Here is a 24683-nt window from a genome sequence, read left to right on the forward strand (position 1 = left end):
CTGTTTATAAAATGTCACGTTCAAACTTCATCGCTCTCGATGGCTTTTCTTGGAAGAGCAGAGGTATTACGCAATCAACCATTAGGGTCGGGAGGTTAGATGGAATGGAAATGTGGGGGAAGTTGGAGGACCGCTGCGACGGTACCGAAGCTCCCAGCGACGAATTCAAAGGGCAGATCATTTTTGTACACGGGCGCGACTCGTTCTTGAGCGGGATTCCGAATTTTGCTCAAAATTCCATTTTGAGACACTTTATAGAAATAAAATCATTGTTATTTCACTCTGGGTTTCTGTTTAATCAATTGAAAGACCTTTTGATTATTTATAAACAATTTAGGAGATTTTCAGAACAAGATTTCATCGCGGGAGTTGGGTTTCCAAACGCTTCACTGTGGAAACGGACTCGACATCGTTGAATTCTCATCTTCAAGTGGACGTTTTAATGTCAACTCTATACTTCATAATTTTAAGTATTTGACTGTTTCGCGCGTAAACTCAGCTCCGCTCATTACATCTACGCAGTTTATTACTGTCCCTTATTAGAGAATAGGAGAATATTAATTTTTATTATTATAAATATTTTATATTGAAAATAATTGAATCATGCCACTTCAAAAAAATTGATTATTATCATTTAGCGGAAGTTTTCGCGAACTGAAAATGGTTGGACACAGGTGCAATGTTATGGTATCGGTATGTATGTACATTGTTTATATTTTTACATTTAAAAAACATGAATGAAATTTACAGTGTGAAATAAGTATTAATATTCAGTATTAAGGAGAAGAAATTTATGACAAAACGAAAGTAAACAATTATTTATATTTTTTCTTACGAGCAAATGGAATGATATTCCATTCTAACCTCAAAGAAATGTCAAGTCATTGATTCAAAATAATTGAATTTGAATTGAATTATTTGCACCAGAAGTTAATTTTTTCAAAAAAATCGACAAGAAAACCTGGCTTAACATGAACAAAAATAAAATTATTGCCAATAAATTAATTTTCCTACCCACAAATTTAAAAACCCTTTTTAAAAACAATGAAATCTATTTGTCTAAGTACAACATATTACTTAATATTACTAACCATAAATTATTTTTTACTTATGTAAATTAATTTTAGAACTATATTTCCACATGAATTATTCTCTCAGATAATTACATTATTATTAATTTTTAATAATTTAATTTTTATAATACTTTTACAATGTGTGGAAAACTATTATGTATATTAAGCTACTCCCTGTCGATGAAAAAGCACTGAAAATACACTGGCCAACGGCACTGGGCCGCCAGTGCGTTTTCAGTGGCTGTTTGTGCTGATTTTCAGCACCTAAAGTGCACTGAGAAGTAATGGGATTGTCATATAATGCTCCTATTGTATTCGTCACGTACCGGGCGGGCAGAGATATTTACAGAAGCTGGCCGCAACGAAACCGAATCCCGTTTTAGAATTCTCTTCAAATTGTTCACACTTTTGTTTGATTCTTGAATTTTCTCATTATACATATTTATAATTATAACTGATATACTAATATACTACTTTAAAGTAGAATAAAAAAATTTTGTCTGTCTTGGCGTATCTCATTCCATTTACGAGATACGTTATATTCACTCCAATTTTAAACATCGAAAAGAAAAAGTTAGATATCTGAAATAATCAAAACCCGTAGATTCTGAATTTCTAACCTTCTCGTAGATAATTTCAAAATTTTTAAGATTTAAAAATTTTATTTTTAATCCCTTTCAGCTGGTCTACTTGGTGGTCTAGTCGCATTGCATTGGCATAGGCACACTGATTTTCACTAAGACTATAGTATATACTACTAATAAATCTTTTCAATTACCTCACATACTAGATTTATTGGGTGAAATAGTCTCTTAAAAATTTAAATGAATACTTGAAGGGAAACCCAAGTATAGAAAACTATAATTATTTCATAACAGTGCAGGTTGTGATTTTTCTTCGGGAACGCGTGATAAACTAGAGTTTAACATAAATAAAATGGCCCTGAAACATTTTTGCAAAACTTTCATTTTTTGAGTCGTTATTGTTATTTAACTTTTTTTAGCATTGTTCTCGTAATTAATTTTTTTCTCCCGATCGGTACAAACTATCGCCACAATTTTTTTCATGTTACGTTAAATATGTTCATTTTATAAAATAAAAATCATTTTACCATTGTTGCATAAATATTGATGAAATTAGCAACAATTTTTATAAACAAGTTAAATTCGTTCTACCTTCTCAATTCATTTCATTATTTTACTTGACTAATTACGATATCTTATTTAATTGCGAAGATTTTGGTAAAAATAAATTAGGGAACTCGCATATCATCAAAAGTTGTGCGTGTTTTCGTGTTGACGTTCCGCGCTCCATGCCACGCGACGTACGATACATGAATGTCGCTGCTCGCTGCAGCGTGTCTCGATCTACAGCATCTTACATGTTTTAAGGCCATGTGATGAGTGGGTCACGTGACCAGATTCCTACCTTACCACCACTTTTTTATTTCCCAACTTATTATCACACGAAACGCCACATAGAGTTGAAAATTTGGGAAACTAAACAAGAAGCACTAACAATGGTGGGCCTGGTTCTAAATTTGTATAATTATGAAAAAAGTTTTTTGTTATAAATAATTTTTTTTGCTTTTTTCATCATTATTGAAATTTAGAACCAGACCCAAATTTCTTAGTTCTTCTTATTTATTATCCCAAATTTTCAACTCGATGTGGCGCTTCGTGTGAAAATAAATTGGGAAATAAAATAAAGTGAGGGTAAGGTAGGAATCTGGTCACGTGACCGACTCGTCACATGGCCTTAACGTGAATATCATACGTCGCACGGCATGGAGCGCGGAACGCCAACACGAAAACACGCACAACTTTTGATGATATGCGAGTTCCCTAATTTTTTTAAACAAAATCTTCGGCATTAAACGAGATATCGTAATTAGTTAAATAAAGTATTGAAATCAATTGAGAAGTTAGAACGAATTTTATTTGTTTATAAAAATTGTTGCCAATTTTATCAATATGTATGCAACAATGGTAAATTGATTTTTATTTTACAGAATAAATATATTTAACGAAACATGCAAAAAAATATGGCGATAGTTTGCACCGATCGGGAGAAAAAATTAATTACGAGAACAATAAAAAAAAAGTTAAATAACAATGACAGCTAAAAGATAATGTTAAACTGTGTAGAGGCAGAAGTGGCGCTATCTATCCGACATTTTTGGTACTACCACCTGAAAGTTTATAATAAGGGATGCCATCCATGCAAAAGCTTGGAAGTCGGATAGAGCTGATCTGAATTATTCAAATTCCCCGATTTTCTCAATTGAATAATTATTTTATTTATTATCCTAGGATTCCCTGGAATTTTCAGTATGTTAATTTAGATTTATAAACTTAACATTTTCAGCTTTCTTTTAATCTTCTTTTTATTCAAATGTTAGTATACATATTATGAATTTTTTTAAATTAAAATTTGCAATTTAAAAAATGTATAGAAATTACATAATATAGGTAAAACCTATTGAGGAATTGTTAACACGCCGTCAAACTTAGCAAATTCACTTTCGATCCGTTAATTATAAACTTTATTTGATTTGTCTTAGACGTTCTACTATACATTGAACATGAAAATTTATTATTGTATTAACATTTCATTGATAACGTACCAAGCGATTTTTGCGAGAGATATCTCTGTTAGAAAACATACATATTTGTTATTTATTCGAAAACTCTCATTTTATTTTATTAGTTCAATAAAACTTACTTCTTCATTTATTTTAATGATAAATGTGTATTTAATCATTTTTCCCGAAGTGGACGCCAAAAAATCTAGAACTCTGGGCTCCGATTCACCTTAAACCAGTACTAGCACCTACCCCAGAATGACAACTGGATACGGACCATTATTTGGGTATTCGCTCCTCAAACACAGATATTAAAAAGAAGTTGACGTCCCTGAAAGATTGTAAATAATGGCCTTATACTTCTCTAATTTTGAGTAAACTCTCTGTCATTCATAAATTTTATCTTTGATCCTGATCCAGTTGTCATTCTCATATTTTCATAATTTCTGAAAATCTAGTGCAAACATTTTTCGAAATCTTAACACGTCAAAGAATACGTATATTGCACATATTTAACAGATATAAAAAAGTTTGTTTTCCCCTCCAGCTAAATATAAATAATTTCTTCGTAATGTTCTCACATTTTCCATGCAGATTTTATGGGGGACATGCAATTCTATTATTTGGTTAAAATTTTACATCGCAGAAAACTTTTTTTGTTCATTTTATAAAATTTGGAAATTATTTATTTAGATAGTTTTTAATTCAAAAGCTGTGTACTCTAAGTAGAAAGCTTAGAGAAAATCTATATATAGTATGTAACATAGCGCTTTGTGGTTGTTGAAGATTGTGGATATCTTGTGAACCGCAAGTTGTAGTCAGTTCCGGAACTCATAATAATTTTATTGCATTTTTATTGCAGACGCGTTCATACATTTATAAACAGAATAGCAAATAAAGTAGGAGATTATTCATCTTCGTTCTACATGAGAAGCTATAAGTCTGAAACATCTCCAACGTCTTATTTACATTCCTATTTTCCTTTTTATTGCCAATGTTATAAACATGCTGAATTTCAGGATGGTCTTTATTTACAAATGTTTATTTAATCATCTTTTGTGTTTGTTTGAAAAACTATCTGAAAATATCACCAAACTAAACTTTCCGTGGTTATCTTCAGCAACATTATGAATAATTTTGTTATTTAAAAACATTTTAGATTTTCAAATTGAAATCTCCTGTCAAAATAAAAGTTAAAACTGCCGGTCGTTTCGCCTATTGATTTTTAATAGTATTTGAATTCTGCTATTCTATTGTCTGAAACAATGTGACTTTCGTGTATCACTTTGAATTGAATTGACTGGGTTGCACAAACAATACGGAGGTGAAACCTGCATGAAGACCATGATCTTGATCTTGAACGTTCACTGGCCATAGTGCATTTCCCCTGGCTACAAAAAAGCAACAAGAAAAAGTTCTACAAGGTAGGCGAGGAAGCAATTCAGTAATTGTAAAAATTATGTGCACGCCCAACTAGATAAACACAATAATAATGTACATTATGGGGGTCCGAACGACAAGCAAAAATGGACAATCTCCTCTTAGATTGATGATTTTTTAGTTCCATATTCCTTTCACAAACTTCTAAGTATTGTATGGAGTAGGTACATTGTTAGCTTGCATTCTTATATTGCTATATCTTGTATATATAAATGGAATACGCGGGCTACGATTCGGCAGATCAGTGCTAGAAGTTCGACCACATACAGTGCAAGCTTAAGTTTTTTTTTAAATCGTGCAAAGATGATGCCAAGTATTTCGGTAAGCTTATTTGAATTGAAAAAATATTATTCAGGAATTGAAAACTTGTTGCAGTTAATTACTGTTTTGCAAGATGTTTAGTGTTATAAAAGAATTACAAAAGATTCTTTAACAGGCCAGAGCGTTACTAATAATTAATCTATGCTACCGAGATTACGGTGCATTAAAAAACTTTCGAAGGATCATTTCTATGCTGTATTTCGTTATCACATCATGATAAAAATATTTCCTATGACTTTGAGGAATTACTCTTTACACACCTTAATAACGGTTTGCCACAGCTACCTAGAAGCTCTTAAATTTAGCACAGACACAAACTACTAAAAAATCTCTGAAATCGATAACTGGAATTTTTAATTAGGAATGCCAATGCCCCTCCACGGAGGGATTTTAAAAACAATGTCCAATATTATTAGAATCCTCAAGGAATTTTCAAAATAATCAACTCTTTTAATGTTTAGGATGGTATTTTAAAAAGAATTTGAAAACCTATAATATTGTAGAAATTAATTTAAGAACTAATTCTAACATGATCGAATCTAAACGTACAAACCTAAAAAATAAAAGGGTACGTGAAATGTGTCTAGACACTACAAATAATAAAACCCCTCAATCTTCATACATATACTATTTAAAACTATTTTTACCTTATTTAAATAAAATTCACTAAATTAAAAATAATTATTTTCATTTTTTACAGCTAATCGTTCTTCTCGTGGCCATTGCCTCGTTGACCTTGGTAGAGGGAGGTGGACATGGTGGTGGTGGACAGTAAGTATAGAATTTATTTTCATATAAGGGTGTAGATTAGGCAACTTGTGACCAACATTACTACTGCCAACGTTTATCGACATATTTAACTTCCAAAGGTTCGTGTCCTTGCTCAAGTTTTAAACCATTTTAAGCTATATATCGCAATACAATTTATGACTTGCTCTATTTGTTGTCAAAGAAAACGCGTATTTTTGTTTTATTAAAAATTTCAAACAGTGGTTATGAGGCGTAAATCGCCGTAAAATGATTAAAACTATTTATTATTATTAATTACCATAAAAAAATAATTGCTGATCAGAAAATTAAACTAATGCTGTCAAACGCCGAGGAAAAAACTTGTCCCAATATGTTCAAAAATACTATCCCTAATCGTAAAAAACTACCCTTTATATGGGTTTAATTTGAAAATAGCATACTTTTCAATTTACTATGCCATATCAAGATATTAAAGTACTAATTTATATAAAGAATAGTGGATCAAAATTTTAAAATGCACGGCCTGATATTGTAACCACATAGAGGGTACTTTTTCACACTTAGGGATAGTATTTCTGTTTTAATTGGGTCAACATTTTTTTCTGTCGGCGTCTTGTACCACCAGTTGTATTTCCTGTAAAAGAATTTTTTATTTTACGGAAATTAATGTTAATTAAGAATTAAGAATCATTTTCGGGCAATGAAGTCCCTAGCACCGCATTGTACACTTTTTTTAAGAAAACAAAAATACCTATTTTTTGGTCAAATCGGACAAGCTTCAGAGGTGCGGATGAAAAAAAAATATTGGGGTTTTCACGATATCTCAATGGGCACGAGTTAAGAATTATTATCAAATTTAGATTGTATGACAAAGCGAATTCCTGTATAACGTCTAAAATTAAAGTCTAATAATAAAATTTGTCATCCCCGGTTCGTTTAATTAAATTTGTGCATATTTTAAATAATTTTGTCCGCAGAATTACATAATTTAAACGCAACTGTTCCTTTTATTAAATTACCAAATACTACATTTGAAAAAATATAAGTGTTACCGAAAATGTTTAACTTTAATTAAAGTAATTTAATAAACAATAGATTCTAAGCCGAGCTCCAAATGTAATATTACTATTTGTTGTACTTTTAGTCTCGACCTTTTCTTTAATGCAAAGAGAAACAAGTCGTGGAGATGAAGGTGAAATAAACAAACGAATAATTTTAAATTGAGACGTTTCGGTCACCGTTTTGGGCCCTCATCAGTCAGAAAAACATTTATTTGGTGTTGTAATAAAATTAAAAAAATAGGTTGAAGTAAAATGCGAAAAACAGAGAAATATAGTTCACAATATAAAATATAGAATAAATAAGGGCGGAAGCCCGATATCCTATTAATAACGTGACATGCTAATGAGGTAATATCACAATGTTCGAACTATTAAACAATCCAAAAAATAACATTGAAAAAAGTGACGGGCGGCAAAAGAAATTAGTCTTCTACAAATCAATTTAATAATTAAATTACGATATAAAAAAGTGATCACGTCTACAACAGTGTTGTGACTAAAGATACTTTCGTTCAGGTGCATCACGTTAAAAATGTCATGCTTTCTACCATCTATCCAATAAAAGTAAATACTAAATTCGAGTTACTTCTTAATGGACGCGGGAAGAGAAGAATTTCTTGTAGTATCGAAAGTGCTTTAGTTTAGATATTGCCAAAGTTAGGCAACTTTCTCCACTCTCTTTATAAAAACTCATAGCTATTATCTACATCCTTTTACAATATAATCAAAATAATTATTTCACCAAGGGGTTCCAAAAAATTATTATCCCATTCAAGACTTAGTTGAATGAAACTTTCTTTTTTCAATGGAATTTTACTCTGATAGGGAAAAGAAAGTAAAAACTAATATCAGAAGAAATATGTGTAGTTTCTAATTATATTTCAGTGCAGGATCTAGCTGCAACAAAAATTACTATCAGGTGGATAAAATCTCTTTATAAATATGGTGGTATTACTGTGTAACATATCTGCGGACTTACACCCATTGCATGATTGCATATGTGAATGCAGTGATTGCAGTGTAACTATAGAGTAACTGAAGAGTGATTTTTAATCAATTGAAGTAACTACAAATATAGGGGATTTCAGCAGAACATTGCAGACTGATTGTGGAGTGATTTCGGAGCAATTTCAGAATTAATACAAGTGATTCCACTAGATTTTATGTTATTTTGCCGTTATTTTAATTAATTGCAAAATTAATTTAACAACGTTTTTGTACAGCTATCGGAAAAGATATGTATCACTCGATTAAGAACAAAAAAGTAACTACTTTGTATTTTTCAGTGCTCATGTAATAATTCACGTGCCATACCATATCAAAAAGATCAAGCACACCCACACAATTACGAAGCACATTCATCATGGAGGTGGTGGTGGTGACAAATATGAAGTATTAGGGTATACTGTAGGTCATCCCATTGACCTTGGAGGCCACGGAGGTCAAGGAGGTCATGGTGGTTTTGGAGGTCATGGATTTGAAGATGGCGGTAATGATCTTGGCATGCATGGAGGAGGTGTGCCAGTTTCTGGTGGTCACGAAGAAGTATCAGGAGGCTACTGATTTCTTTATGGAAGTTTGATTAAGAATTATCACTTCCAATTTTTGACATACCACTGTTAGTGGCTTTAAATGCATTTGCAAAAAGTGCCTTTACCTCTTAATCTGAAACTAGTCTCGTGTTAGCAAATGTCAATGGGAATTCGAATTTTGTGATACGACTTTTATAAAAAAAATTGCACTGTTAACTATTGTTATTTGTTACTTCTTTTTTTTACATTTTTAAAATAAAATATATAATTGACTTGTAAATTTTTATTAAACATCGAAACATAGAAAACATTCTCATACGAGAAGATAATAGATAAGTAAGTACAAAAACATAAAATGGTTGTTTAAATATCAAGATATATAAAAAATATTTAGATTTTGTTGAATGACCGATATCAACATTCAGGGTCTCACTACATACATTTGATAAAAAAACATTTTGTATCTCGTCAACTTACACTTTTTACAAATTCAAAGAACATTGCGATTAAAGGAAGTCACTCAAATTTGTAATCACACGTTTCGTCGATTTATACATTAAAAAATTATTTGTACAGGCACACTAACTTAAAAAACACTTATCTTGGAATCATTCTGAAAGTGAAAAACCTCTTTTGTACACTTTTACTACCAGCTCTATCCAGGTGACCAATTTCCTTATCATAATTTGCATGATTTCCATTATCACTACGTTGATCATACTCCTTGCGATATCCATCTTCCTGAAATTCTTCCGCCTCATTAAGTTTGTCATCATAAAATTCCTTTAAGTTCTTCGCAATAAGGTGTCCAGTTTCAGTTTGAAGTCCGCTTTTATGGCCTTCCTCATAAACGTCATATTCAATATTATTATTATTTGGAATGTCATCGACTTCTTCGTGAATAGCATACTGTGGAGGGGTCATATGTGTAATCATACCTTGGCCAGAATCATATTGGGAATACCTATTATCTTGATTATAATGAGGATTATAATTATTATTGTAATTTGGCTGAGCTGCAGTATTATAAGAATTGACAGAACCTGTCACTCCGTACGAAGTAGGTAAGTAAGAATTGTAATTATCCTTGTAAAGATTATTGCCCTTCACTCCAATCTCCTCTTGGTAGCCCTTGTTATGGACTTTTCCATCTACACCATATTCTTTATGGTTTCCATGATTATCATAGGAATTGTAAGAACTCCAGTCTTCTACGTTACTTTCTTCGTAATGGTTTAATTTATCTTCATGACCTTTTTTCGAATGCTCTTTGGGGGGAGGATGTATATGGATGAAAACTGTTTGTGTGTGGAAGTGGTGCTTTATTATTTCAGGAACATGGATCTTAAAATGCACACTGAAACATAAAAATCAAGCTGATGCGAGTAAGATTGCAAAAAAGTAAAAACAGTTTTTTTTCTCTACATTTCAGACCGCCGCCACGTCCTCTCTTCAGCTAAGACTACTCTGATAAATATAATAAATGATGCACACACACACACACACACACACACATATATATATATATATATATATATATATCTTGCCAAAGATTTTAAAGAAATGCTAAGAATTTGAACAGAATTGTTAAAAGATCACCAAGTGTTTAAAAGAATTTATAGCGTGTACTAAATATTTTATCAAATTTCGCTAGATCATAACATTAGAAAAATTAACAAATTTAACTTTAAATAAGTTTTAAAATTAAGCACCACATTCTCAACTACAAAATGAAAGGTTTAGAATTATTTCAAATTTAAATTATTTAACATCATAACTAACCAATTTCAAATTCATAAAATTATTAAACTTTTAATTTTGTAGAATTAATAATAAGAAGGTCTTTAATGTGTGCGAAATTATTTCTCAACTATCATGTTTTGATAAATTAAAATTGGGTTGATACTAAGTTTTTTTTTTTTAATTTTCACTGAAACTATAGAATCGCTTTCATATCACATGCAATTTTTCAATTATTTTAGTTTTAGGTTTTTCGGAATGGAAAGGCATTTTTCTATTTAATTAGATTTGAGGAAATTTTTGTCTTTAATGTGTTTCTGAATTAAAAAAGGGAAGTTTTTTTCCAATTTACTTATAAATTGACAAATTTATATGATTTTTATTTCTAAAGCGTCTTTTAAAGTATACTTGGTTTTTAAAGTTCTAATTTGCACATGTTAGCTTTTTAATTTTTAATTGTTTAATCTCAAAGTTGTTGAATTTACACTATTTTCTTTATATTCTTCAATTTGAAACCTAACAAATTAAACAGTTTTGAGTCAAATCCCGTCAAAGTTGAAAAATTCCGGAAAGAAGTATTAGAAAATGTATAGACACTTTCCCTTAATCATAAGCACGGTTAAAAAAAATTTGGCCTTTAAAAATGAAAATGAAAAATAAATTAAACTTTTCTCAAAATCAGATTTCTTTTTTGTTAACTGCAAAAAACTTAGATTTTTTCTTTTGAATGTCTTCAGGGTAAAAAATAGACATATTATTATTTAGTATTAAAAATAAGTATTCAGTAGGTTTTGCCTGGATACCATATTTTTTAACGATTTATAACTTTTTTAATATCAATAAAAAAGGAATGTGTTTAATAGAAATGTACATGTTTATAATAGAAACCAGTAACAATGTGAAATTTGAATTTTGAAACCTGCAAAACTGTACGAGTTAAAATGTAATGCCAGTAAAAATTTAATACCTAGAAATTAATTATAAATAATGATAAAATCTAAAAAAATTTTAATCAATAATTTAAGCTTATAAAAACAAAAATTGGAATTATATCATTTTTAAATTAGATACAAATCATTATCGAGTATCTATTATATGACTAAGTATCAAGTGACATGCAAAATTACAGGATAGATTTTTCCATATCAAAAAATAACATTTCTGTAAAAACAAATAAATACAGTGTCGTCCTCACCGCTGAAAATTATGATTTGGAATTGGAAACTTTAAGAATGAATGAGATGAAACTTGAAGTGTTAAATATTGAATAATCCTAAACTTTGTTCAAAATTGAAGAATTCTTATATTAGAATTTTGAAATTAAGTGATTCAAAATTTATCATTTTGAATTTGTGCATCACGAGTTTTAAAAATTACTCATTATGTCCTGAAATGCAAAATTAATAACTTGGAACTCAATGAAAAAGTATTACCATAAAAGGGGAAAAAGTTCATGTTGAAGCAAATTTTAGAACATCTCAAATTGAAGTTTACTAATAAACGTTCACATTGAACTAATAGAAAAAGTGTCTACAAATAGCACAGGCGAGAAGTCAGCGAAACATAGGAGCTTCAACATGGAGAAAATGAAAGAATCATAGATTATTATATCTAATAAAGTAATAATTTACTTCAAATTCACCTTCTTCTGAAATTAGAATTAAAGATACTGTGACCTTCATTATTTTTAAACTATATGAAGATAGAAAAATAATTCTGAAAGAATGTACATACTGTTCCTTCTTACTGTCTCCTCCCAGAGCCATGTGTAAGAAAAGGAGAATTATTAGAGCTGTTGTTCTCTGCAACACATCAGATATAAAAAAACAGATTTCTTATAAAACTGATATTATTAGTTGACCACTCAATTTCTAATTTAAAAATATAAAAATAAATGCAATGCAAAATATTTATTTAGAACTTATATACCCTATTACTGGTAAGAAAATCAATAACCTGTTCGTGAATACTATATAGTATTTAAAAAATCCACAATTTAAATATTAAAAATGTTTTATTAGAAGCACATATAAATTTAGTTAAATTATTTTAATAGATATCTATTGCAGTTTCACTTATGTAACTTTAAATTGTAAAAAACAATTCTGCTGTAATTTTATTATATATTTCCCATTCCTAATGAATTAAATATATAATTGGAAAATGCAACAAATAATAACTTGCAGAATTTAATGAACGATCACTAATATAATAAAATAAATTTTAATATCGATCACAAATACTCGTTCGCACCATTTTTATTTGACTTTGGCAATCCTAAAACACAATTTCAGAGTTCTGAGAACAACGTCCTAAGAGCGTTTGAAGTGATTTCGTTGTCTCTTCGTTTATATGCTCTCTTTTTTGTTATTTATTGAGTTTATAGTTGTCAATTTCTTGTTAAGTAGCCGTGAAGGAATTTCTGATAGTTTACGGATGAAAAGCACTTTCGCTACCTTGCGCGAAATAAAAGGTACGATGTGCTTCATCAATCGCGAATTAAACAAGAAAGAAAGAAAATATGTATAACCAAGTTCATTGTCACCCAGAAACTATATAGTCTGAAATATTTTTACTTTCGGCGAAACAAGTGCCCAGTGGACACACAGGTCCTAAAGTTGTCCTATGAACGTTTTTGACATACGTCTTAAGGACCTTATGAGGATATTTTAGAGACATGAAAGGATCCAAAGGATATCTTAAAGACGAAAAGCCACATGGCATAAGGGTACATTTTTAGGACGCCCTTAGGCGAATTAGAAAATTGGTGTTAAAAATGATCTAGAGCCTACCTTTTTTATCCAATTCCATCCTTTTTTAAAACTAAAGCTAATTAAATTCTGAAGAGGTCTGTCCAGGGCGATTTTGCTAAAAAGGCTCTACCTGTTTGTTATTCAAGTTGCAAAATGCCAAAAAGTCATAATTTTTCATATTTGAGCTTCCTGTTCTGTACTATTCATTGACTTTACCACAAAAAGGTGAAAAACTGATAGATTTACAATCGATTAACAAAATCATAATAACTCAGATGAAGTTCGTGCAATCTGTTCAATTGTTATAAACAAATTTATGAACAATATCGATTATTGCTGTATATTGAGGTCTGGAAGTTCTTTTTATCACGTTTTCCCCGCGAAATCGAGTGAAATTAATGTTTCTTTGAAATCAAACACTAAAGTATAATTTTTTTCATTGTTATAAACAACTTTAATAAATAAGCGCCTCTGTATATATAAAATGCATTTTTTCTGTGCAATCATTAGGCTTGCCTTCAAAAATGAAAATTCCATGACAGAAATGGACGATCAAAATATGTACTATTGTTATAAACAATACTGATTAACAAGTGCATTAAGCGGTCACTCTTTGATAGAAAGAATCCATTTTTTTTGCATTATTGTTCATTTGAACTCTAAATTAATATTCTGATAGAGGAAACTGACGTTTGACACTATTTTTCATTTCTATTAACAATTCTGATCAATAAATGCATTTAATAGACGCTTTCAAATAAGAAAAATCGCTTTCTTGATGAAATGTTGATTATATCATAAAAAATGAAACTCCTACGAATCAAAGTCGTCCATTTCTGTCATGGAATTTTTATTTTTGAAGGCAAACCTAATGATTGTGCAGAAAAAATGCATTTTAGATAGACAGAGGCGCTTATTTATTAAATTCGTTTATAAAATTTGTTAATAACAATCAAAAAATTATTTAATTTCAACAAAACATTAATTTCACTCTATTTCGCGGGAAAAACGTGATAAAAAGAACTTCCAGGCTTCAATGTACAGCAATAATCTATTTTGTTCATAAATTTGTTTATAACAATTGAACAGATTGTACGAACTTCATCTGAGTTATTATGGTTTGTTAATCGATTATAAATATGTCAGTTTTCTACCTTTTTGTGGTAAAATCAATGAATACTACAGAACAGAAAGGTCAAATATGAAACATTATGGTTTTTTGGCATTTTGCAACTTGAATAACAAAAAACAGAGCCTTTTTAGCAAAATCGCCCTGGGCAGACCTCTTCAGAATTTAATTAGCTTTAATTTAAAAAAAAGATGAAATTGACTGAAAATTGTAGGCTCTGGATCATTTTGAACCCCAATTTTCTAATTCGCCGGACTATGGCGCCGTCCCGTCAGTCGTATTTGGTCCTTGTGTTTTTTGGAACTCAAATTTTGGGTCTTATGAATTTTTAGTCTTATATTTTAGGGTTTATGAACTTATGACTTATGGTCCTAAACTTATTGCTTGGATCCTTTTGGATCCTTGGGCGTTAAATTTTGGGACTTATTATTTAAAGCCTTACGGTTTTGACTAATAAATTTAAAAAATTCAGGAATCACGTATAAAAAATTATGGAGAAACAATTCGGGCCCAGGATAGACCGCTCTGATCGCTAATGTAGTGTTATTTAGATAGTCTATTATGGCACTGAGTAGAAGCGAAACGTTTTTGTGTGGTCAAATGATAGTCTGGAGTCCAGACTATCATTTGACTCTGGACAAGCTAAGCTAGCGCTGCTCTGGGCGAACTAATATATGGCTAGCCAGTCGGTATTGTGAAAATCTATTTTAGATGATTGACATACAAAATTATTTCTAACACTGCACTGAAAGTTAGACAAGTTTTTGGTTTGAATAGGCTAGCCAGCAACCAATCAGGGCCAAAAAGACTGACTAGATGATGAAAAAATTCATTTTTAATTTTTAGTACTTTATATACCCTGGCTATTTACAGAAATTTACAAAGAATATTTGAATAAGGAACTGAAAAATATGTTAGTCCTGACGGGCTAATCGGTACACGTTTAGGGCCCGGGAAAACTAATTAAATGATCAGGAAAAAAAGTATTTTCTTAACCATTCATTTTTTATCTTTGATACTTTTAAAAATCTGCCTCTTTTTGGAAATGTGTAAACAAATATTTTACTTAAACAACTATAAAAATGTTTGATCATAACGGGCTAGCGAGCACCCGATCAGGATCCGAAAAAAAACGTCAAGATTAGACGGTCTAGACAATGAGCTAACTAGATGCAAGTCTATCTCCATAATTGTCAATATGGCATTTAGTTGATCGAGTTAACTCTTCAAATCAAAGAAAATACTTAACGTCATTACTGACTGAAAAGTACCCGACCGGAAATCAGAACTTCTGTGGTCTGTTTCCCAGTGGAGCATATTGAGTAAATCTTTTTTCAGAACAAAATTTAATTAACAAATTTTAGAATTTATTTTCCATCTAGTCTGTAATGACGTTAAGTTTTTTCTGTTATTTGAAGAGTTAATTTGATGGATGATATTGATTTCTATTTCCATGGATTGTGGAATGATATCTACACTGGTCGATGGTAACTACCGCGTGTATTTTTGAAAAAGGATCTCACTGAAGAATGAAGAACAATCTCTCTAAGAAATTTATGGGAAAAGACCTTGACCGGAAATCGGGAGTTCTGTGGTTTGATTCCCAGTGGAGCGAAAAGAGCAGATCCATCTTGAAAAAAATTTAAGTTTAATTGTTATTCTATATCAAAATCATCAATATTCCACAGAAATTATTTAAAATAAACATATGTATTTCAACAATGTTAAATAATGCATTTCGATAGTTTATATATTAAAATTATTGCAAATTTTTGTGACTAGACTGGACTAGACACTTCATTAATATTTAATACTTTTTACGAGCTGCATTCGAGCTATTTTCTGAACTTCTTTTGCTGCGTTTTTAGCTCATGGTATAATTTTTTTTTTCTAGACACAGAATGTGAATAAACGATCCTGTTTTTCTTTTTCCTCAATAAAACTCTCCGGAGAAAGTGTAATGCTTTCTCGAATTCTGCATGTTGAGTTTTTGTCGGGGGGTGTGCAAAACTTAATTTTATTCTTCTTGCATAATGACTCATAGTCTTCTCGCCAACCAAAATAAGTTTGATTTTTCTTCGATTATATATCGACGCCTGAGTAGAATAAAGCGTTCGTTCCGAATCTGCTCGAGAAAGGTGTTGGTTCCAATTTCGGTTGAAGATTGTGTTGGTCCCGAACTCTTTGGAAAAAGGCATTCGTTCGCCTAGTATTTCATTCTTGAAATTTTTTAGTGGTATCACTGACGCCTGAATCCTTTTTTTTTCTTTATCCAATTGAATTTTCATCAAACAAATTTTATACTAAAAATTTTGTAGTGGTACCGCTGATGCAGGATTTCGGACTTTTTAACCATTAAAGTTTTCATTTTTTGTTAAAACAAGTTTCCTGTGAATCTAAAAACTTAAGACAGATTTAATTTTGCCGATTCAATCAAACCGAACGATGATGAGTGATTCAAATGCACGATAAGTTAATTTCAAAATAATATGAATCAGGATTAATTTTGTCGATTTTTTTTTAATAATGTAATTTTTAGTTTAATCTAAGTGATAAATATGCCCGCTGCTCGGGCACGTTATGGCTTCATATGTCAAATCAAGGCAGCATTTGATACACTTCTTAAGGTTCCCAAAATGAAGTCTAAGTTGGTTAATCAAATATTTTCATTCAAAAGAAAAAATGTAAAGCATTTTCTAAATTTAAAAAAATTTTAATTTAGAAATTGTTGTTAAAGTTTCTTATAGATGGGTAGAAGACTTGCAAATTATCCAAATAAAATTTAAATTTCGATGAAAATAAGGAAAGTTATATTCTTTTGAAAATTTTGAAAATGTTCAGAAAAATAGAAAAACATATTTTTCTAAAAAATTACAAAATTTCATAAAAATTCATCACTAGTTATCAAATATATTCAGAAACTATAACTGTTAAATTTGTTGATTTGATACAAATTCAAAAAGTTTGAGCTCTTTCAAAATTTCAATAAAATTCTTTTATGAGTTTTAATAATTGTTGTCGAATTTTCTGGTACGCATCAAAAAGACTTGCAAATTATCCTAATGACATTTTTAAGTTCAATTAAACTTCAAAAAGATATATGCTTTTCAACATTTTTAAAATTTTCAGAAAAAGGAAAAAAGATTGTTTTAGCAGGTTAATAAATATCAATCCAAATTTCTGCTAGATATAACATCTACTTTTTCGAATCTTTTATCATGAAATTTCTTAATTAGACAAAAGTTTCAAAAGTTTGATCATTTTCAAAAATATGTAATTTTAGTTTTTTAAGAGATCAATAAGTGTAAAGCGTTGTTTTTAGTATATTTTAACAAGATTTACAAATTATCTTGATGAAGCTTTTCAATGGGATACAAGTTATCGAGCGCGAGATTCGTAATGAGAATTTAATCGTCAAATCCGTAGGTGCTTTAAGAACCTGCTTTGAAAACAAATCGAAAAAAAGATAGGTACAATTTATGACTGTAATTCCTCAGAAGTTTAAATCACAGTATTTGATTTAATTTATAAAATTTACGATACTTGAAAAAATGTTGTTAAAGTGTACGTATTAAACGTACGAAAACGAGCTCGAAGCGCGAGAGAATACTCGCGCGCCATAGGCGCTCTAACTTGGCGCAGTGAGATTGTACCCTCGCAGCGGACATATTTTTCACTTAAAATAAACTAAAAATTACATTACTAAACAAAAAATTCTGCAACATTTATCCTGATTCATATTATTTTGAAATTAACTTCTCGTGATTTTAAATCACTAATCATTGTTCGGTTTGATTAAATCGTCAATATAAAATGTGACTTAATTTCTTAGATTCACAGAAAACTTATTTTAATTAAATAGTAAAACGTTAGTTTTTAAAAAGGCTGAAATCCTGCATCAGCGGTACCACTACAAAATTTTAAGTATAGAATTTGTTGGATGAAAATTTAATTGAATAAGGAAAAAAGAAGGATTTATAATGCATGTGTTCAAGCGTGGTTATTCCTTTAGAGTATAACTCATTTTATAATAAAATTATGGAGTAATTTATTACTTATGCTTGAAATAATGAATTTTTTCGATGATCATGTTTATTTAAAAAATATACATAATTTTCTTTGAAAAAAAAATATATATTCAAAGATTCTACAAATGTACTATATAGTATTAGGCGTAGTACACAATATACATATCTTAAATTTTTTTGAAAAAATATTATTATTGTTCTTCAATAAATTATGTTAATGCATTCAATAATGTACGAGACGTATAATTATCCAGAACGTCTTTTTCTCGCTAATATAGGCAGGTTGATTACAAATAATATAATATTCAATTATCTGCTGCAAAACATTATTTTATTCAACACTCAACACACTGCTTGACATGTACTCATTAATTCATAATCTGGAGATTTTAAAATAAATTTAAAAAGTGGTGTCGTATTATCTTTGTTTTATATAATTATGCAAAACCGTATGAATTAAAAGCTGAAATAAAATAAGGCACATTTATATTAGAAAACTTTGATAACTGCGTCAGTGATACCACTACAAAATATCAAGAATGAAATACTTCGATTAACGAACGACTTTTTCCAAAAAGTTTTGAACCAACACCTTCTTCAACCGAACTTGGAACCAACACCTTTCTCGAGAAGATTCGGAACGAGCACATTCGGAACGAACACCTTATTCTACTCAGGCGTCGATATGGTATAACTAACACTTCTTATTTTCCCTAAAATTGAAATCATATTTGATATTCCATTGTTTCAAATTTCGTAAATAGCTCAAATAAATGTTGACAATAAAATCCAAATTGTTAAAAAATTATTTTTATGTGTTGCAGAATCTAAAAATCTTTTATATAATTTTATATTTCGATTAGCAATAAATTTATCATTGTGGCAACAATGGCAGAGTTTGGATGATAAAGTACTCAGAATATATTATAGTAATTTTAGACTGTTTGATAGGGGTTAGAATCCCATCTATAAAAAATTCACTAAAAAACACATTACACGAATTTTCACTTTCCTACAATGAGTATTTGTATCATATACAATATCTATTGCAATTATAACGTATATTCCCATTAATTAATTTGTTTAGAATTACAAAACCTATTAATTAATTTTAATAAGGTAATTAATTATTTATAAACTTATAAATTCATTGTGGTCTGCACACTTTATTCCATTACATACATTTTTACAAGGTTTCTTATTATAGTATACATATCATACTTTTCATGCACGTAAGTTAACACAGCAATGGTACAACGGAATGACTAAATTACAATATATGGAATAGATTTGTACGATAATGCTCACTATTCTTTGGACTCGTTTTCACCTAACAATGTGAATATTCGGTATAAAAATTAAAGTTCTGTTCTTTGAAGATATTATCATTTTTGATATTGGTAATTTTGTCCATCGACGAAACTATGTTCTTCTGTTTTTTTCTCGTGGTGCGGAATAATCTTGTAAATTGTGTGGGTGTGCTTCAAGTTTTTCACGTGGTAGGGCACATGGATTATGACCTTCTTTCTGAAAAAATCAATAAATGTTAGAAAAACTAAAAACGTTATGGAATTAGTCAAACAAGTTTTTTAAAGCGTCAGATTTTTTGATAATTTTTTTTTTTTTTTTAATTCACAATAATTTCGGAACTACTTTATAATTTCTACACTTTTATTTATTAACTTTGAGATCTTTTTAAAAAACTTACGCTTCAACTTCTTCCTGCACGAGAAGTGCCAGCACCAACAATACCAAACTAAACTGCAACTAGAAAAGCAGAAAATACAAATTTGTTAATATTGTACAAAATCAACCCTTTTAATTTTCAAATAAATATCACTGTATTTTTATTTACTTCGGAATATATATTTCTTTAGGAAAAAATATATTCAAGATCATTAATTAATTACGAAAAACTAATAATTTGTTATGATGCGTCACATACGGTTTTAATAATTGCACAAATTTAGAGGAAACTCTGTTTTTTTAAATAAAATATATACCGATAAATTTAGTGTCTTATAAACTTTGTAAGGGGTTTTTGAAAAATAAAAGAGTCACTGACACATTTTTCATGAAAATTTGGCGCTGTGTATTTTTTAAGCACCTTACCAAGATCTTGTCACTCATTTCGATAAAATTTTGTAGTTCTCTGCTGTGAAAGAAGATCCGTCGCAATTAAGAAATATAAACTGCACCGCAGAGCATCAAATACCAGCTTTATATACTTAGAAGAGTACCTAGCCATGCATGTCGACACCAAAGAAACTCCGCCCAACTTCACTTCTTTTCTGAGACTAGAAAAATCAATTTGCACTGAAGAACGCAAAATCAACTCGTGTCCCAAATAACAAGTCACGAGAAAATTTAGAATATATTTTACTGTACGTTCGAGTTCATATAACTGTTCTGTTAAATAAGATTTCTTGCGAAATTTTAAAGATCATGGTATTGGGAACTGAATTCCTTAATGAATCTTCTGTTGTTAATTTATAATTTTTTTAAAGCGTATTTGGTGTAATTTAGTTTTCAATAAAAAGCATGATTAGAAAACGCTTTTTGAAAAGATTATGAATTATTCATTTATTCCCTGAAAATTTCAATTCCATCTCTGGTAAATATTCTATCAAGAATAAAGGGCACATCTTCTGAAATAAAATGCAACTTTTCTTGTTTTTAAAATTACGGATAATGGATCTGAATTTTTAAGGAATTTATATTTCGTATAGAGCACATATTTATAATCAATCTCAATATAATCTCTATTTAAAGTTAACATGTCATTTGCAAGTTATTCCATGTTAAACCTAAATATACATTTTATAGTTAGATGGATTTAAATTACATTGAAACTTATATTAATGAAAATAATAGTTTCTCAATTTTTAAATAAATCATTATATTTCCAAGACATTAGAAAAAAACAAGCAAACAAATAAAGATAGGAGTCCATTTTATGGGTTCAAATGTGCAGTTTTGTGATTATATAATTATATAATCACAATATTGTAATATTGGAACATATGTTTGGATGTTTTGTCCTCTAACTGTTCAGAAACACTTTCAGGATAACGTAATCATATCGTTGAATTTAAAAGACTTTAATCCTTGAGATGCTTTTTATTAAATAATTCAGAGATTCCTTAGAGAGTTACAATCAAAAGAAATGAGAGGCCTAGAATTTTGGCCCCGACTTTAGGCCTGGCAAAAGAGAAACATCCCGTACTTATCTTAGTTGTATTTGGATAGAGAACGTAAAATATAAATCGTCTTAGAAAATTTTAATAAAAAATCTGTATAATTTTTGTGTACATAGATTCAAAACTACGTACTTTATGCATTTTATAATGTTTCGCAGTATGATATTGAAATATGACATTGTACATATTATATATATAAAATATTTACAATGTCATATTTCAATATCATACTGTGAAACATTATAAATGGGGACGAGCCACCATTCGGTTCGGTTTTGATTCCACTAGAATCAAACCGAAGAGCCTATGACAATGCCACCGAACGCGTCCTCGGGTTGCGGATATAGGGTACCTGTACCAAGGGTTTCTGCTGAATATGGTTACAAAAATAAATAGGCAGTCGCGGACAGTTATCCAGGGGTGGTTCTGAAGGAATTAACCCCCAAGCGGAGGTGGGAAAACCGAAAGCTGAATGGCACCTGGGTGAGGTGTCTAGAATGGTGACTCTGGGACACCGCGCGATCTCTCAGAGTACGCAGCCTTATCCTCGCATGCGGGGCTCTACAAGGATGAACGAACTCCTTTCCGTAGCTTCTCGTGGGAACAACAATGACAACACCAAACATAGTTGCAGTAAGTGCGGTTCAAAACAACAGATCGCGCAGGGCTCCCGACAATGGGTCGGCCAACAATGCCGACCAATCTAGAGCTGGGAGAGCCAATGAAAATGGACTCAATGCGATGGATCGGCGGGATCTCGCGACCTTTGGGTGGATGGAGCGACTGAATCACGACTTGCTAGAGTGCTTCGATGCGAGTGTGGCCCCTGAACGGGGCTACATGACACGGCTGCACGCTCTGTGGTGCGAGAAACACCCGGAGCTATCGCACTTTTCGCAGCAACGTCTGCGACTCCATGCTGAACTACTCCGAAGAAGGGGCTATGTAAGCAGAACGCCTACTCTACCACAGCTAGAACAAGCCGGCAACAGAGAAAGAGAGGCGACCCTAAGACCAACCGCGGGTAGGCATCCAATAGAGGAACAGCGATGCTTTATGACCCGGAGAAACATCAACACCAAGGTTTCTCTCAAGCCTAAAGATCTGGCTGAAATGGATGATGAGCTTCGTGGACATTTTTCCGGAGAATCCGACCTCTGGGCTATCAATTGTTGTGTGTATAATGCAGCGAGAGCTTTGGCCGATGCGAACCGTAAAACAAAACCAATGGTTCATCATAAGACCAAAATACGAATGCATCAAAATACGAATGCATCATCATTATGTGATGCCCTCATAACACCTGATAAAGAATGCCCACCCATCACTACCGAGGAGATGAAAAAAGTATTAACAGGGATGAAGAACTATTCCGCACCGGCACCAGATTGTATCAAAACCTTCTGGTGGAAGAAGTTTTCTCCAACCCATCAGCATTTGGCCCGTATTTTCACCTCATATTTAAAGTCGGAACAGCCGATTCCATAGTGGTTGGTGGAAGGGCGCACAATATTCCTGCCGAAAATAGGCAACTTCGCTGACCCGAAGAATTACAGGCCAATCACTTGTCTGAACACATTTTATAAGATATTTACAGCTATCCTAAATGATAGGATTGTTCGGGCAATTGAACCTGTGTGGCAAGAAATGTATGAACGATGAGGCTCAAAGAAAGGCGTAGCCGGATGTTGGGAGAACCTGCTCATCGATAGATGTGTCTGCAAAGATGCAGCATTCTACCAGCGTGACCTATCGATGACCTAGATTGATTATCGGAAAGCTTTCGATTCGACCTCCCATAGACTTATCATCTGTTTATTGGAAATCTTAAAGGTTCATCCGCAAATAGTTAGGTGCATTGAGAGATTGATGCCGCTTTGGAAAATCAGATTTACTATCTCATCTGGAAAAAATCGAGTGGCAACGAACAAGGTCACCTTTCAGAGAGGTGTCTTTCAGGGCGACACCATGAGCCCACTCCTCTTTTGCCTTACGTTATTGCCACTATCTCTAGCACTTCGACATTCCGACGGGTACTTGTGCGGCAAACCTGCAGGTCGAAAGTACAAGGTCACTCATGTATTTTACATGGACGATCTTAAGGTCTATGCAAAAAACAAAGAGCAACTACATCTAGCTCTAGGGATTGTCGAACGATATACTAAGGAAATTGGAATGGAATTTGGGTTAGATAAATGCGCCGAGGTTTATTTGAAGCGAGGAAAACTTAATGGCATCCCTGAAGATCCTGCGCTCGTTGATAGAAGCGCTATACGACACCTTTGCGCTGGAGAGACATATACATACCTGGGCATGCCACAGAGCCGCATTCAGGATGTGACATCTATAAAGTATACTCTCCGAAGCAGATATAAACGTCTCATCCGACAGATTTGGTCTTCCGAACTGTTGGCGAGGAACAAAGTATCTGCAACGAACATGCTTGCCGTCCCGGTAGTACTCTATTCATTTGGCCGTCAAGGTGGTCGCGGAATATTGAGTATTGAATGTCTTCACAACAGATTATTCTGGGTACAGCACAAAGAGTTGCAGGGGTGAGCAAAATGCATCAAATCTTACCTATCTCGAGTACTCACTCCTGAAAGCCCGGATTAAGAAAGCACAAGAGAAAAACTTTCGTGAACAGCTCCTCGATAAGAGGATGCACGGTATCTTCCACAGAAATATGAAGATCAGTCAATGTCTTGTGAGCTAATGTTTGCTTTTCTTAAATCGCCCAGATTGAAGTCTGATACGGAGGGTTTCGTTTTTGCATGCCAAGACGGTGTCATTTCCACCTTAACATACCGTCGCCACATTTTGAGCCAAGACGTTCCTGATGATAGCTGCAGGGCGTGCCATGCACACCCCGATCATTTAGCTCACATACTATCTAGTTGTCCAACTCACGCGTGAACGACCTACATTCAAAGGCACAATGCGGCACTAAGAGTTCTTTATTACCATGTATGTCACTCTTACGACATTAACCTTAATATCGCTCCTCTAAATGCTCCTAGGGAAATCGAGTCAATTGTCGAGAATGGGAAGTGCCGCATATACTGGAACTTT

General features: G+C 31.7%; 2 protein-coding genes across 4 annotated transcripts in view; one reads left to right on the plus strand and one right to left on the minus strand.

Annotated features, from left to right (window-relative positions):
* Positions 1 to 5348: 5348 nt before the first annotated feature.
* On the plus strand, positions 5349 to 9347 carry LOC117176802 (glycine-rich cell wall structural protein-like). Its single transcript, XM_033367112.1, has 3 exons — positions 5349 to 5418; positions 6119 to 6189; positions 8516 to 9347. Exons 1-3 carry the CDS (start codon positions 5401 to 5403, stop codon positions 8790 to 8792), a joined length of 366 nt encoding a protein of 121 aa, XP_033223003.1. The 5' UTR covers positions 5349 to 5400; the 3' UTR covers positions 8793 to 9347.
* A 10210-nt stretch (positions 9348 to 19557) lies between these two features.
* Positions 19558 to 24683, minus strand: part of LOC117177260 — a 78576-nt gene continuing 73450 nt past the window's right edge. For 2 of the 3 annotated variants that reach the window (XM_033367843.1, XM_033367842.1), the window contains 2 exons: positions 20120 to 20178; positions 19558 to 19938 (listed from right to left, as the gene is read on the minus strand). In XM_033367843.1, coding sequence (XP_033223734.1) covers positions 19797 to 19938; positions 20120 to 20178 — 201 coding nt within the window. In that variant the 3' untranslated portion in view covers positions 19558 to 19796. Of the gene's footprint in view, positions 19939 to 20119; positions 20179 to 20523; positions 20612 to 24683 lie in introns of those variants that run through there. The other variant, XM_033367844.1, reaches the window with a different exon arrangement.

Source organism: Belonocnema kinseyi, chromosome 7 (genome assembly GCF_010883055.1).
Source record: "Belonocnema kinseyi isolate 2016_QV_RU_SX_M_011 chromosome 7, B_treatae_v1, whole genome shotgun sequence".
NCBI lineage: Eukaryota > Metazoa > Arthropoda > Insecta > Hymenoptera > Cynipidae > Belonocnema > Belonocnema kinseyi.